This window comes from Staurois parvus, unplaced genomic scaffold (genome assembly GCF_062004578.1).
Source record: "Staurois parvus isolate SC_StPar_1 unplaced genomic scaffold, SC_StPar_1.0 ptg000087l, whole genome shotgun sequence".
NCBI lineage: Eukaryota > Metazoa > Chordata > Amphibia > Anura > Ranidae > Staurois > Staurois parvus.
In genome coordinates this window covers 12387382-12400962 of record NW_028317883.1, presented here as the reverse complement: position 1 = coordinate 12400962, position 13581 = coordinate 12387382, and the positions used below count along the sequence as shown (strand labels likewise).

At 40.9% G+C, this 13581-nt stretch overlaps 1 protein-coding gene across 1 annotated transcript; it reads right to left on the bottom strand.

Annotated features, from left to right (window-relative positions):
* Window positions 1–474: 474 nt before the first annotated feature.
* On the bottom strand, window positions 475–13221 carry HSPB2 (heat shock protein family B (small) member 2). Its single transcript, XM_089670188.1, is given in 3 exon segments — window positions 475–2630; window positions 2633–2716; window positions 13086–13221. Coding segments are annotated over 3 exon segments (513 nt in total). The 5' UTR covers window positions 13180–13221; the 3' UTR covers window positions 475–2295.
* Window positions 13222–13581: the final 360 nt, after the last annotated feature.

Here is a 13581-nt window from a genome sequence, read left to right as displayed (position 1 = left end):
TATAGTCTGGGCCAATCACAGGCCCAGACTATAAATGCTTGCTTATACCAATGAAATTCGTTGGTATAAGCAATCATAAAGTGTGAAAACAAAAAATTGTGATCACTTGCCCAGAGTAGTGCAATGATACTATGGTAACATTGTATTGCTCTGGTCACAGGAGCAGAAAAAAAATCATAGAAAAAAGAAAATGTAATAAAAAAATTAAATTTTGGCCTTAAATTGTGCAGAAAAATTATTTATTTGCAAAATTTGATAACAGAAACGCAGAATAACGCTCTTTTTTCCAAAATGTTTGGTCTTTTTTTCATTTATAGCACACAAAAAAATAAAAAAACAAGTGGTGATTACATATGAACAAAAAAATCCCTATTTGTGTGAAAAAATTATAAAAGTTTCACATGGGTACAGCATTGCATTACCACACATTTGTCGTTCAAAGGTTGTGGTCAAAGAGCCATGCTACCAGAAAAGTGTTTTTTAGGGCTTTATTGAATTCCTCCAAGTATATTTCTATGCACTTACAGTATTTAATGAATTGGTTTACTAGATATATCAAACACTAACATTATACCATCGCTCAGTAAAAGGACCTCTGATGTAAAGGCTTCTTAACACTATATACAACTTATCTATAAGGTCCTTGTATTACATAGCAACCACTAGATTTAATTACGCATGTATATTAGTGTATCACCCTACTAGCAAAGGATGCTAGATAAATTTTAGTTTTTGGCTCCTTCTGTAATCAAGGGAGCAAGATCGTTTGCCCTGGTCTGTTCAGGGTTTCACAGACTGGGAGTTTTATTGCTTTCCCCTGCCTGCTGAAGAAGCATCCAGAGCTTATGGACGGAGAATCCAGCCTGATTATTTATCATGCTCCAGCCAATCCCTGAAAGGGAGTGTCCAGTAGGGCGCTGGAAAGGAGATAAATAGTCCAAAGCATAGGAGGGGCTGCTGCTCTCAGGCAGCCCATGGACTGTGCAGCTGTTCTAAAGGCCTCATCTGTGCCAGGGCTGAGGACCTGGATAGATCTACTTAGAAGCTGATTGCAGGACCTCACCACAAGGGATCTGGTCTGGAGATGGTCTGTCTCGCTCACTGGACCATATCCGGAGGCAGCTGGAAGGTGGCAGCTGTTCTGGGAACTTGTGAGTAAAGACCCTAAATAAATCCTTGTGACTGTGCAGTGTTCTGGAACTTGCATTGGCTACCAGTAGTTATGCAAAGGTGTAAGGTAACCAGGTGCAAAAGAAACTTGCCGTATGGTCCTTATGGTCTTCAGCTGTGAGGCCTTAGACTGCTCAAAAACGTGGCTCATGGTCTCCATCTTTAAGGTATTAACTTGTTCAGAAGGTTACCTCAGGGTCTTCAGCTGTGGGGGTTTAAACTGTCGAACATTCCTGTTATACTTAAAGAGAAGATTGTACTGTAATTTCTATGTGAAAATTGTTTTGGAGTATCTTATGCCCTCTGGTAACGTTTCTTCAAGCAATAAATCTTAAAAAGGCATCCCCTATACTGAGTTATTGGAGCTGGTGTGAATGGAGTGGTGATTCGGGTAGTGGGCAGCCTCTGTACATTTAGGGAAAAACCTGTTATTTCCAGTGGCCCCTTAGAGGGTAGCGTTACACTACCCAGACGTTTGAAACTTGTACCCAAATCACAAGACTACAACCTGTATTGTATGTTATAATAATAATGAAATGCTCTTTGGATATAGCTTTCCACAAATGGCATCTCTGCATTATATTAACCTTTCAGCTGGTATCTTCTTTGACATTATTTCTGCTATTTTGCAAGATATCTGGCACTGCTGCTAGACTATGCTAAACAAATGATCAGTTTTGCTGGTCAGTCTGAGGATTGCCATATCATTCTATGAAAGTTATTCCTTCTATTGTTAGCTGTTCAAGCTCTTTCGAGAATTTGAAATGGCAATAAATTACACTATTTCCACAGGGAGAAAACCAGTAGTGAAAATAGCCATGCTGAACATTTTAATGAAGATTTAAAATTAGGCAACCATTTCCCTATATGTTTATCAGCAGTCCCAATGCAATAGGTGTTTGGGTAGATGAGAGTTCTGAGTACTTTAAAAGGAGCCTGCAATAAGAAACATTAAAAATAGCTAAGCAGCACAACTAATTCAAATAGTGAGGTTTCAGTGCCAATAAGTAATTGAATCATATCAATTGGCAGCCCAGATTTCTTATTACAAGCTGCTGGTTATTAGTCAAATATTAGGCATAACTTTAGGTAATAAATAACTAAAAAGGGTCTCTTTTTTTCTGCTTATTTATCAGTTGCTGTCTCTTCTGGTGGTTTCTCAACTTCTATCTTCACTGTATTTACCACTTCTTTCAGATCTATGCCTTTCTTGGGAGCTTCAATGCTGAGGATCCCATCATGAGACAGTGTAGCTTTCACTAGTAGAGGGTCCACATCCAGGGGTAGAATATATGTTCTGTTAAATGTCCTGGTGATAAAACCATGTCTGTCTATCTTCTGTGGGTGTTGGGCTGTCACCTCTAGTAGGTTGTCAATAGTATGGACATTGATCTCATCGGGAAGAAAATGACAAACATCAAGGAAGACTTGGAATTTGTTCTGGTTCCAGCTAACCTCAAGCCCCTGTCAAGTGTTTTATTTCTTCTGGGCCTAACATAATAGCCATGATATAATGTTGGGCAGAGAAGGTCTTCTGAAGCTATACCTATAAATGAAATAAAAGTGGACAAATTTAATGCATTTTAAGGTATAAATTACACCATATAATATAGAATAAAAATCTATCCATTGGTATTAAGGAATGTTTTGGCATATACATTTCCTAGGCCTGAGAGAGTAATTATGTTTTTAAATTGACACCACTGACAACTCAATAGCAAAATGCAATAGAGACATAAAGTACAGTGATCAGAGAAATGTTTTAGGCCCCTTTCACATTTGGCGATTTGGAATCTTGGGCAGAATCACAGTGATTCTGCCAATGTTTCCAAATATGGTCAAAATGTATGATGCACATTTGGATGCCATTATTCTTAATGGCACCCCAAATGTGGTGCGATTTTGCAGCAATTGATGCATGACAGAATCGCTTGGCAATCATGGCAAAATACGCATTTAAAAATCGAGCAAAGCTTGTCCCCCAAAAAGGAGGAGCTTCTTTTGGATGACAAATGCACATGTTGAAGTGAATGGGCTGCCCTATAAGAAACATGCAGAAATACCTGTAAAATTGCTAAGTTTTAGACTCCTTTTAACTATTTCTAGCCTCACTGTTATCAGATACTCATCCAAATGACCCATCTCAAGAAAGCTCAGTCCAATTTCCATGTATAATCGCTATATAGGAAATATGCAGTAAAGGTTCAGTGAATAGTAAATCTTTATAGCCAGCATAGAAAAAATGCCAAATAGCCAATTTCTCACAATTCTTCCATTTGCACAGACCTTTAAAAAAATTTAACTGCAGGTTCACCACCTAAACTATACTGAAACCCAAGAACAACGTTATAATATATTGCACCTTAATAGTTCTTGAATATAATGGCTGTATTGATTCTCTTTTTTCAGTCTAAAGCTGGCCATATACAGTACTATGCGAATGTCAGTTGGTTCATCAATTGCTACATGCAGGCTGAAAAACAAATATTTAACAGTGTATGGCCAGCTGAAGAACAATTTCAGTAAGTACAGAACACATCTTTTGATTATGCTAGAATTAAAAAAAATGTTATCTTCCTTCCAAGCTGTCTTCTGTACACTAGAAATTCCCCAGACTCTCTGTGTAATAGAAATGAAGAAAGGAAGATGTATTTGTAGTCCAAATCAGGACAGCAGCCCAATAGTAGCCATGTCTCCTCCATAGATACAGTGAAGGAGTATGTGTAGCCACCTAAGGACAGGAAGTATATTGTTCACAGGATTTCTAAGTGAAAAAAGATAAACTAATGCAGCAAATACACCATATGACAGGCAAACTGGAATGTATTACATTTTTGTTTTTGGGTTTAGATATTCTTGGTGCAAATATGAAAACGTATGATTTTCATCCAAGTGCAGTAAATGCCACATTCGCCGAATTAAAGTGCATAGTTTGTCAAAGTGTAAACTAACACCGTACACTTTCCCCACCTCCTCAGAAAGTCCTGCTCTTCTTCCCCTTGTTTTCTTAGGGCTTCTTGGATGGATCAGGGCAATGCTGATTGGACACGTGCTGGCTTGTGACCACATTGACCAATTAGAAGCGCTCTGATCCATCCCAGAGGATCTAAAGCTGGGTATACAATAGTAGAATTTTGAACAAAAATTCATATGAATATTTCTAGGAAATGTTGTGTGAAATTTCTCAGTACGTTTCAAATGTCTTTTGAAAGTAGTTTAAGATTTTGTTTGCTTTTACCATTCAATTCTGGAATTAATGGATACTGAAACCAAAACCACATACACTGAAATTTGTACATTTGAGAAAGATTTTCCATCCTGCCCCTTAAAATTTTCTTGTCATTGTAGTAAAAAAACACACATTAATTTGACCCTACTAATGATTAGCAAAACCCCGACATTCTTACAACATTCTTAAGCACCTATACATGGAGCACATTTATTTTCTGCAATCACAGATAGACAGCGTTGACAGGGGAACCCCCCCCCCCCTGCCGAGCCATTGTATTCTCCCAGCAGGGGGGTGAGGAAAGCCGTCCCCGCCAGTAGAAGACAGTGATTATTTCTAGCACCTATACTAGCCGCTAGCGATAATAGCATGTAAAATCTGGCAGGCTGGTTGTACCCAAGTTGGTTGATTGATTAACTTGGTACATTTAGCCTGCTTATACATGATTCCAATCTCGGCCAGTTTCTGCTATGGTCGACCTTACAATGGAAAACAGTGAACAAAATTCTACTAATTTGTATTTAAGAAAAGAAGGGAAAAGAGTGGGGATTTCAAATCTTCAGACTGCTGCACTAGCTGTATGGGTAGCGACAACTAACTGTCCATGGAGGTAAGTGAAGCAGGCAGTGGGGAAGAAGGGGGGGCTGGGGAGGGTGTAGAGTGTTAGTTTGTTTTTCATTTTTTGTGACAAGGTAAACGCAAACTTTAAGCAACAGATGTTGATGAATGATGGTGAATGTTATTTGATCCGGTGGATGTGCAAGTGAGTTCTGACTCATGCAGACCTGAGCAAATTGCGGCCCTAGGGCCACATTCGGCCCTTTGGCTGTCCCTGACTGGCCTGCAATGGATCCACTGTCAGCATGCCTCTCTGAGCCTGTTAGCTCAAAGCTGACAGAGGCATGCTGACAGATGTTCACATGGAGAGCTGCAAAAACTAGAAGTAGAGAGCCTGAGGAGTTGATTGGTACAGCAGAGAGGCTTGGTTCTGGTTGCCTAGGAAGTGTACTGACGCTCTCACCGCCATTCTTCTACCCGGGCAAGTACTTCTGTCTTAGTGCCTGAACTCTGCAAATTCCAGAAGCCATGTACCTGCTCTTTACTCTAGATCTGCTGAAATCCCCCCTGTACCGATCTCAGGCTCTCTCCTTGCAGTCATTGTGCTTTTCAGAGGGCATTTGACAGGTGGTGAGGAGGTGTTACTGCCTCACTGCCTAATTTAACCCTATAATGCCACAATACTGTGCCACAATCATGTGTATTGCAAGCAGTTACAGTGTTGCCCCATTGAACTCGAAGGGTGAGTCTGGCAATCAGTGCTGCTTCTCAAACTCTGCATCCCAAGTTAAAAATGCAGTGGCCACAAAGCAAAGTATTGTCTGGCTGTTATTTTACAGTATGTGGCGGTGGCCAAAGGGTGGTAAAACCACGGCTCAGCCACCCATTTTTATCTCCCCTTGAAAGAGACCTATTTCAGTTGTACCTATTAATTCTTGCACCAGGCATTTGTTTTCTAGATGTTTATGTCCTTAGTGTGGGCGGCGCCGTGCACCAGGGGTACTTTTGCCCAAGGGTGCACTCACCAATGCCTGGGACTAGGCATGAACTGTGGTCATGGGTACAGTCTAACATTATGGCCAGAGGTGAAACTAGAATCTTCGGGGCACCGATCCAAAAAACCATGAATGGCCCCCCTGACCCGAGCCCGGGGCCCTTTACTCCCGTTGTGGTGCCCTTTATTATGGTCCTGCAGCGGGACCCTTTCACATTTTTCACCAGTGTGCCTCCTTCCTGCCCTTACATTAGAATCTACGCTTACAACAGAGTTCCCTGCATTCTCTGAGCCCCCTTTACAATACATCAGAGTCCGCAGGGTTTACCTTACAGTGGAACTCTATGGACCCTGATGTAAAGGGGAACTCTGCAGGCCCTGATGTAATGGGAATTCTGCAAACCCTGATGTAAAGGGGAACTCTGTGGACCCTGATGTAAGGGGGAATGTTTCGGACTCTGGTGTAAAGGGGAACTCTGGTGTAAGAGGTTCTCTGGACACCACAGCCCCCTTACATCAGAGTTTACAGGGTTCCTCCTTACTTTAGAGTCCACAGAGATACCCTTGCACTGTAAGGGTGAACTCTGCTGACTCTAATGTAAGGGGACTGATGGGAACTCAGATGTAAGGGGGGGGGGCTGATGTCCAGAGAACCTCTTACACCAGAGTTCCCCTTTACACCAGAGTTTGCAACATTCCCCTTTACACCAGTGTCTGCAGAGTTCTCTTTTACACCAGAGTCTGCAGAGGGAATATATTGGGGTAAAGGGTTTCACTGATGTAAGAGGGGAGTGAGGACCTTTATATCAGTGCCCCCCCTTACCTTAGGTTCTCTACTTTCCTCTTACATTAGTGACCCCCAATAGAGTAATTGACTGTGCCGCTCTATACGCCATGACTTCTTGTTACATGAACAACGGAGGGCCTCCACCAGCCAGTGTACCTCTGTTACCTCACTCCCAGTAACAGAATGAGATCCCACTGGACACAGTGCAGATCTGATGTATGTCCTGTATTAACTCCTTAGCTCCTGTATGATCCGGCTAGGGTGAGATTCCCATAACACTGGTCTTGCTATGGATAATGGACTGCTAGGGAGGGACCCTAAGCAGTGACTCCCTCGCTGCCATAAGAGGTGATCATCAGAAATTATGAACAACCCGTCAGCGCTCACACAGAAGATGGAAATAATTATTATATGCAATAAGATATACCAGAATGTGAATAAAATTAAATAAGAGGGAGTGAAAGAAATAAAATACATAAAAGGAATAAAACCAGTCCATGGATGGATGGACGGAGATCAGGATTCCAGGCGGAATCGGTGTGTTCAGGATGCTGCAATCAGCAAGTCTGATGGATGTGCAGATAAGGAGACCGTGGAAGCTGTAGAATACATGAGCGAGCTCCTCGTCAAGGACAAGGGGGTCCCACAGAGGTATGCAAAAGAACGACAAGCAGGGCGCCAGGTCAGCATAGATAACAGCAGTAGTACTTTATTATAAAGAAACTTACATCTTAAAATATTTTCATTATGACTAATGTAATCATATATCATTGTTCAATACCATCATCATAATTAATATCATGATTATTTTTATTCTTGTATCCCTTTACCCACATATGGCTTATTCATATTCATGTTTTTATATTCATTATTGATGTAGATTTAAAGACTATTCAGTAATTCTTTACATTTCCACAGATTCTCTGTTATTATCACTATACTTTTTTATATAATTTTTTAGATGCGTATTTTATACAGATGTTGTTGTCATTATGTCCATATTTGTTATAAAAATATACAAATTAATGTATGTTAGGTGAATTATATCACTGTTGCATGGCCCCTAGTTTTCTGGTCGTGTCCCTCCACTAATAGAACAATTTATCCGTTTCATTCATTCATTATTCTTATTTCATCTTTCATTTTTCTCTTTCTTTCGTTCATTATTTAGTACCCATTAATTCCTCTTGTTTTAGATTTCTATTTCTCTGCTTTTCTGTACTTACAGCCCAACCCGCTCTCTCTTCCTTCTCCTTTTCTTCGTTCAGTCTATTTCCCCTTCCCTTTCATCCACACCACTATCATTTATTTGGTCATCCAGATCGCTCCTAGCTGTCCTAATCAGTGTGTGCATTTTATTCTTTTTCTTCATTGCTGTATCCCACGATCTTCCATTCACAGCACCTGTCACTTCTCCCTACTACCGGCAGGAAGGCACTCAGAAATGCTGTTCATCCATTACTGCGGGTCTCTTCCTAGGCCATGCATAGTCCATCAGATCCGCTCTTCTGATGCCCCTGGCTCCGGTATCTTCCATCTGCCACACCCGCTGACTGATTTTAAGATGTAAGTTTCTTTATAATAAAGTACTACTGCTTTCATCTACACTGACCTGGCGCCCTGCTTGTCGTTCTTTTACTCCCTCGCTACTGGAGGATACCTCACCTAGGTGCCACCCACTGGTTGCCATGTGTCATGTATATGTACTTGGTTACCATTAGTAACATACTTGTTCTCTTCTCCTTAGAAGCTGACTTAACACTGTAATGTAATGTGGTTCATATCTCTCTATTGCTTTCCAGGCTCAGGTTCTTTTGGATATTCCATCCCCATCATGCACCCCCTTGAATATCTTCAGAAATGTTTGACAGTCTTTACTGATCAACTGTAATGCAATAATAATAAAAATTCAAACGGTAAATGTATCTCCTAAACCTCACTAACTGATAAATGGCCTAGGCGAAGCCCATGCACTGGGAGCAGGGAACTTAACCCCTTCACATCCCAGCCTGGGTCAGTACCTAACTTGTTAAAGTGAAGCTCCACCCAAAAGGGTAAGTTCTGGAGAGGGGGAAGCGGGTACATAGTTTTGACAGATACCTGCTCCCACTTGCTCTTGGATCGCCTAGGTGATCCAAGAGGAAGTTCTCTTTCCCCCCTCCCTCCCTGCAGTCTTCTGGGACACATCATGGGTCCAAGAAGACTGTGGGACCATTCACAAAGTGCAACACGGCCTGAGCATGAGGAGTGGGCAGCCAGCTGTGAAGCCAAAAGCTGTACAGCCGCCTGTCTACAGTTAGGATGCCATCACCGGAAACCTGGAGGTTAGTGAAGAACTAGGCCGGGTGATTACAGCGCTGGATCCTTGCGTCAGGTAAGTGTTCATTTATTAAAAGTCAGCAGCTACAGGATTTGTAGCTGTTGACTTTTATTTTATTTTTTATTTTTTTACAGTCTGAACCTCCTCTTTAAGCAGTTCCCAACCTTCTTGCAAATGGACCTTCTCAGGTCCAAAAATAATATTGAGCAGAATTAAGTTCGGCCCATCTTAACAGACCTAATTTCTCATGTTGCTGATTGGGAAAATTAATTGCTCACCCCTGGACTAGTGATTTTGTTATATAGTAATTCCAGTCAATGATTTAGCAGTGAATATGGAGAGAATGACAATATACAGTAAATTTATATACTAACCACATTTATTATTCTCCTATGTGTTCTGGTTGGGCACCTATATGTGGTCAGTGATAATCACTATCATCAATACATTACCTTGTACCACTCTACATGACACTGGACAGAGATGCAGCTCACTATGCTACTGTGCAGCGACATGAATGAAGTGTTGTACACTTCAGAAAAGTTCATTTTTAAAAAAAAGCTGTGCGATACTATAAAACACATATCACATTGTCCACTTCAGCACGGCTCTGCAGCCCAAAACTATGTGTGAGCAGCAGTGGTTTGGGCTGCAGAACAGTATGAATGGTCCCTTAGATCAGAGGTCTCCAAACTGCGGCCTGAGGGCCGGATATGGCCCTTTTCTACCCTTTATCTGGCCCTTGGGGCACTATTCCTCCCATTGAGACCAACAATGCGGCAGTACTTCTTCCATTAAAACCAAAGATGGTGTACTATTCTTCCCACTAATACCAATGATGGGGCACTACTCCTACTGACCATCAACCCTGAGGCCATGTTTATTCTCACTGATGCTGGAGCGAGGACTTTTTCTATCCTCGCTGGTCCTAATCCAGGCCTCCTAAAGTCTGAAGGACAGTATACTGGCCCTTTGTTTGAAAAGTTTGGAGACCCCTGCCTTAGACAAAAGCATCAGTTTCTCTGAGAAAGATAAATCTGGGCACTAATAATGGAGACAACAGAAGTAAATGTAATAGTGATGACGTTCTGGCTTTGATTGGTCTAAGGGTGCATTCACACCTGCAAATGTACCCTGCCTCCAATTAGATGTGAAAACTCCAGGGGGGAAGGGGTTTTCTGTGAGAGGCATACCCCATTGAAAGCAATGGGAGGCTGCCAGGTCTTGCAGCGGCCACTAGCATGTAATCTGTCATGCAGCAATCACATGCGAGTGACTGCCCCAGACACAGATTGTCTGTCTGTTGCAGATGTGAATGCACCCTAAATGTCAGAGAGTAATCAATCCCTGCTGGGCCATAACTACAAATGACTATGCTACAAAGGACTCCCCCCAGCTTATTGCTGTGGCTATAATTATGCCCTTAAATCCCTGCAAATTAAAATAAATACTGGACTGGCTATTTATGGTAACAGTGTGTAATCACAGGATTCTGAGCTAATCATACACTATATCAGGGGTCTCCAAACTTTCTAAACAAAGGGCCAATTTACTGTCCTCTAGACTTCGAGGGGCCAGACTGTGGCCAGTGGGAGTAAAAAAGGTCCAGATGTCAGTGGAAGTAAACCATGCCCCTTCGTTGCTGTCAGTGGGAGGAATAGCATCCCACCGTTGGTGTCATTGTGAGAAATTGTGCCCCATCATTGGTGTCATTGGGCCCCATTGTCGGTGTCATTGTGAGAAATAGTGCCCCATAATTGGTGTCAGTGGAGGGAGTTATGCCCCATTGTTGGTATCAATGGATAATATAGTGCCCCAAGGGCCAGATAAAAGCAAGCCAAGGGCCGCATCTGGCCCCTGGGCCGCAGTTTGGAGACCACTGCACTATACATTCTGATGCTGTTATGCTAAATCAGTAGCTTCAGTACATTTGTATCCAAATAAACACAAATGGAGAAAATGAAGTGAGGGATCTGCATAGTGAGCCAGCAATTCAGGAAGTATTAAAGACAATCCAACATAACAGCCAGGCAGCTAGCATTATGAGCAGAAAACAAACAAGACAGCCTACATATTTTTATTATGACAGGTTTTTCTTTAAAACTGGAACCTTCTGTATACAGAGTCATCCTGTTGATTGTGAAAGATATTTGCTATGGAGTAAATGGAACTTGTAATCCAGCATGTTTTAGAAGATAGGGGTTACAACAGTTTATATACAGTATACAAGTTAGCTCTAATTTCATTTGGACTAGATACTGTAGATGTTATATTTAAAGAATGCAAAGTCATCTGGATAAAATGTCATTGCACTGGTCCTATCTATGCCAGCGGACAATCAGAAACAGAGCAGCTGTTTATCTATTTATACCCACTCTCCAGCCAAAGTTACCAGGTCAAAGTTGCAATGAAAAGTTCAATGTTATTAGGGAGCAGCTAGTGCTCTACTGTAATACTTTGGGGATTTTAAATGATGCTCATTTGTTAATATTGAGACTAATGTGTACCAGGAACAAATTCTCTATACATTTACACCACCTCCAGCCTAGGCAGCTGTTGCAAAGGCAGTATGGTTCCTTGGATTCATGCCATCATTTGGGTCTGACTGTCTGCATGTTGCAACATACTGTAAATACAGATTTGTTGGATCAGGAATGTTTTTCCATTATTCAGTAGTCTAGGTTGAAAAGCCAATCTTTTGGTCACCGTTGACTTTCAGTTTGTAGACTATAGCGGTTTAATGGGCATTTCTTCCCAGCCCCTCATACATCCTCCTGGTAAATTCCTTAAAGATCACCCAATTGTTCTTAGAATTTTCTGAAACCTGGCCAGAGGGAATAACAGTCTGATGGGCCGTACAAGTGGGTAAAATTTTAAGAATGTAAACTGGTCATTAAACAGAATTGGAGACATTTGTATCATTTACATATTACTATCATCTACTTCTGCTTTACTGCTCAGTTCTGAGTTGCCCTTAGAGTGATTTCTGAAGTACTTTAATGTGCTAATACATAGACATTCCTCCTCTGCATTCCCCAGCAGCCACCTAAACCCAAAATGTGCACAATTATACCCATCTTAAGTTCGTTCTCCCTGCTGTCACATCCCATAATGCAAAATGTTTACCGCTTAATAAAAGAGGAGGAATTTTAATAAGTTAGTGCTATGTAACAGCATCTTGTGTTGCCTACTTTTATCCCCGTATGCTGGTTTGAAAATTTTAGGGACAGGTTTATTTTAAGGGGCAACTCAGCACCCAGCAGTAAAATAGAGTTAGAGTTCTTGTAATATACAAGAATTTCACAAATTTTCAATTTCCACTTATTGAGATACTGTTACACTACAAGTTATAAAATGACCATCTTATTGCAACAAAGGTGAGTAGAACCCAGAGACAAATAAGGTTAGGTTCACACTGTTACGAGCCAAGTTTGAATGCAACTTGGATGCAACTACTGGTTTATATATTCTATAGGGCCAAATCTTGCTGGAATCACACCAAGGTAGTACAGGAACCTTTTCCAAAATTGCACCATGGATTTCCATTGTCATGTGATGTGCAACTCAAGTTACATTTGAAATCACACCAGTGTGAACCAAGCCTAAACAGAATTCAGGTTAGCTGCTCACATAAGCAATCCAATAAAAACTAGCTAACTGTACCCCATTGCTCTTTGTTATGAACATGAATAATAGAACATCCAAGAAAAAAAAATGTGGACTGTATTTTGGTAGTATATGTAATACAATTGAAGAAATAAAAACCTGACAGCTAGTGAATAAGACAAAATGCATAAATTGCATCAAACGCCAGCATTTGTCTGACAGCGGTAAACCAAATTTTATTGCTCACTTTAAGGTGCTGTTTTTTTGCACACCCTTATTGTTTTTGTGCTGTGCTTTTTGACTATGACCACTGTTATGTGAATAAAATATCTTCACAGTCCTAAATAAAGTTATTACATCTCCATTTATAATTCAACTATTGCATGTGGATAAAAATACTTTGAAAGTGTTTCCTACTTACCTTCACCAAAGTTCTGATCAAATATCTTTGTTGGATTAGCAAACTCATACTCAACACTCATGGGATATGCATGGGGCACAGTTTTATCCTCCATTAGATGAAAAGTTACTGAGCTCAGCGGTTGATTGTCTTTATAGAGTCCTCCTCGCAATAGCAATGGGATGTAGCGGATTCATGTTTTATTAGTGGAAAGTTAAAAGGGAGGGGAGTGCTGTGACAAAATATGGGCTAAAATAGTCCTAAATACAAAGGATTAGGACTTACCTTGAATAGAAAAGAGATAAACTTCAATGTGTTTTCATTGTGTACAAATAGCATTAGTGCCCCGACACAGTGAACTATAGTCTCAGGCTACATTCCAGAAGCTCACTGCAGTGAACAGGAAAGACTAGATAATTGAGCTGCTATTGGTTTCATTGCTTTGTTATATTTTAATGCTTTATCATTTTGAATTTTAGGTAGTGCTAGGTCTTGGTTTATAATTGTAGAATTGTGA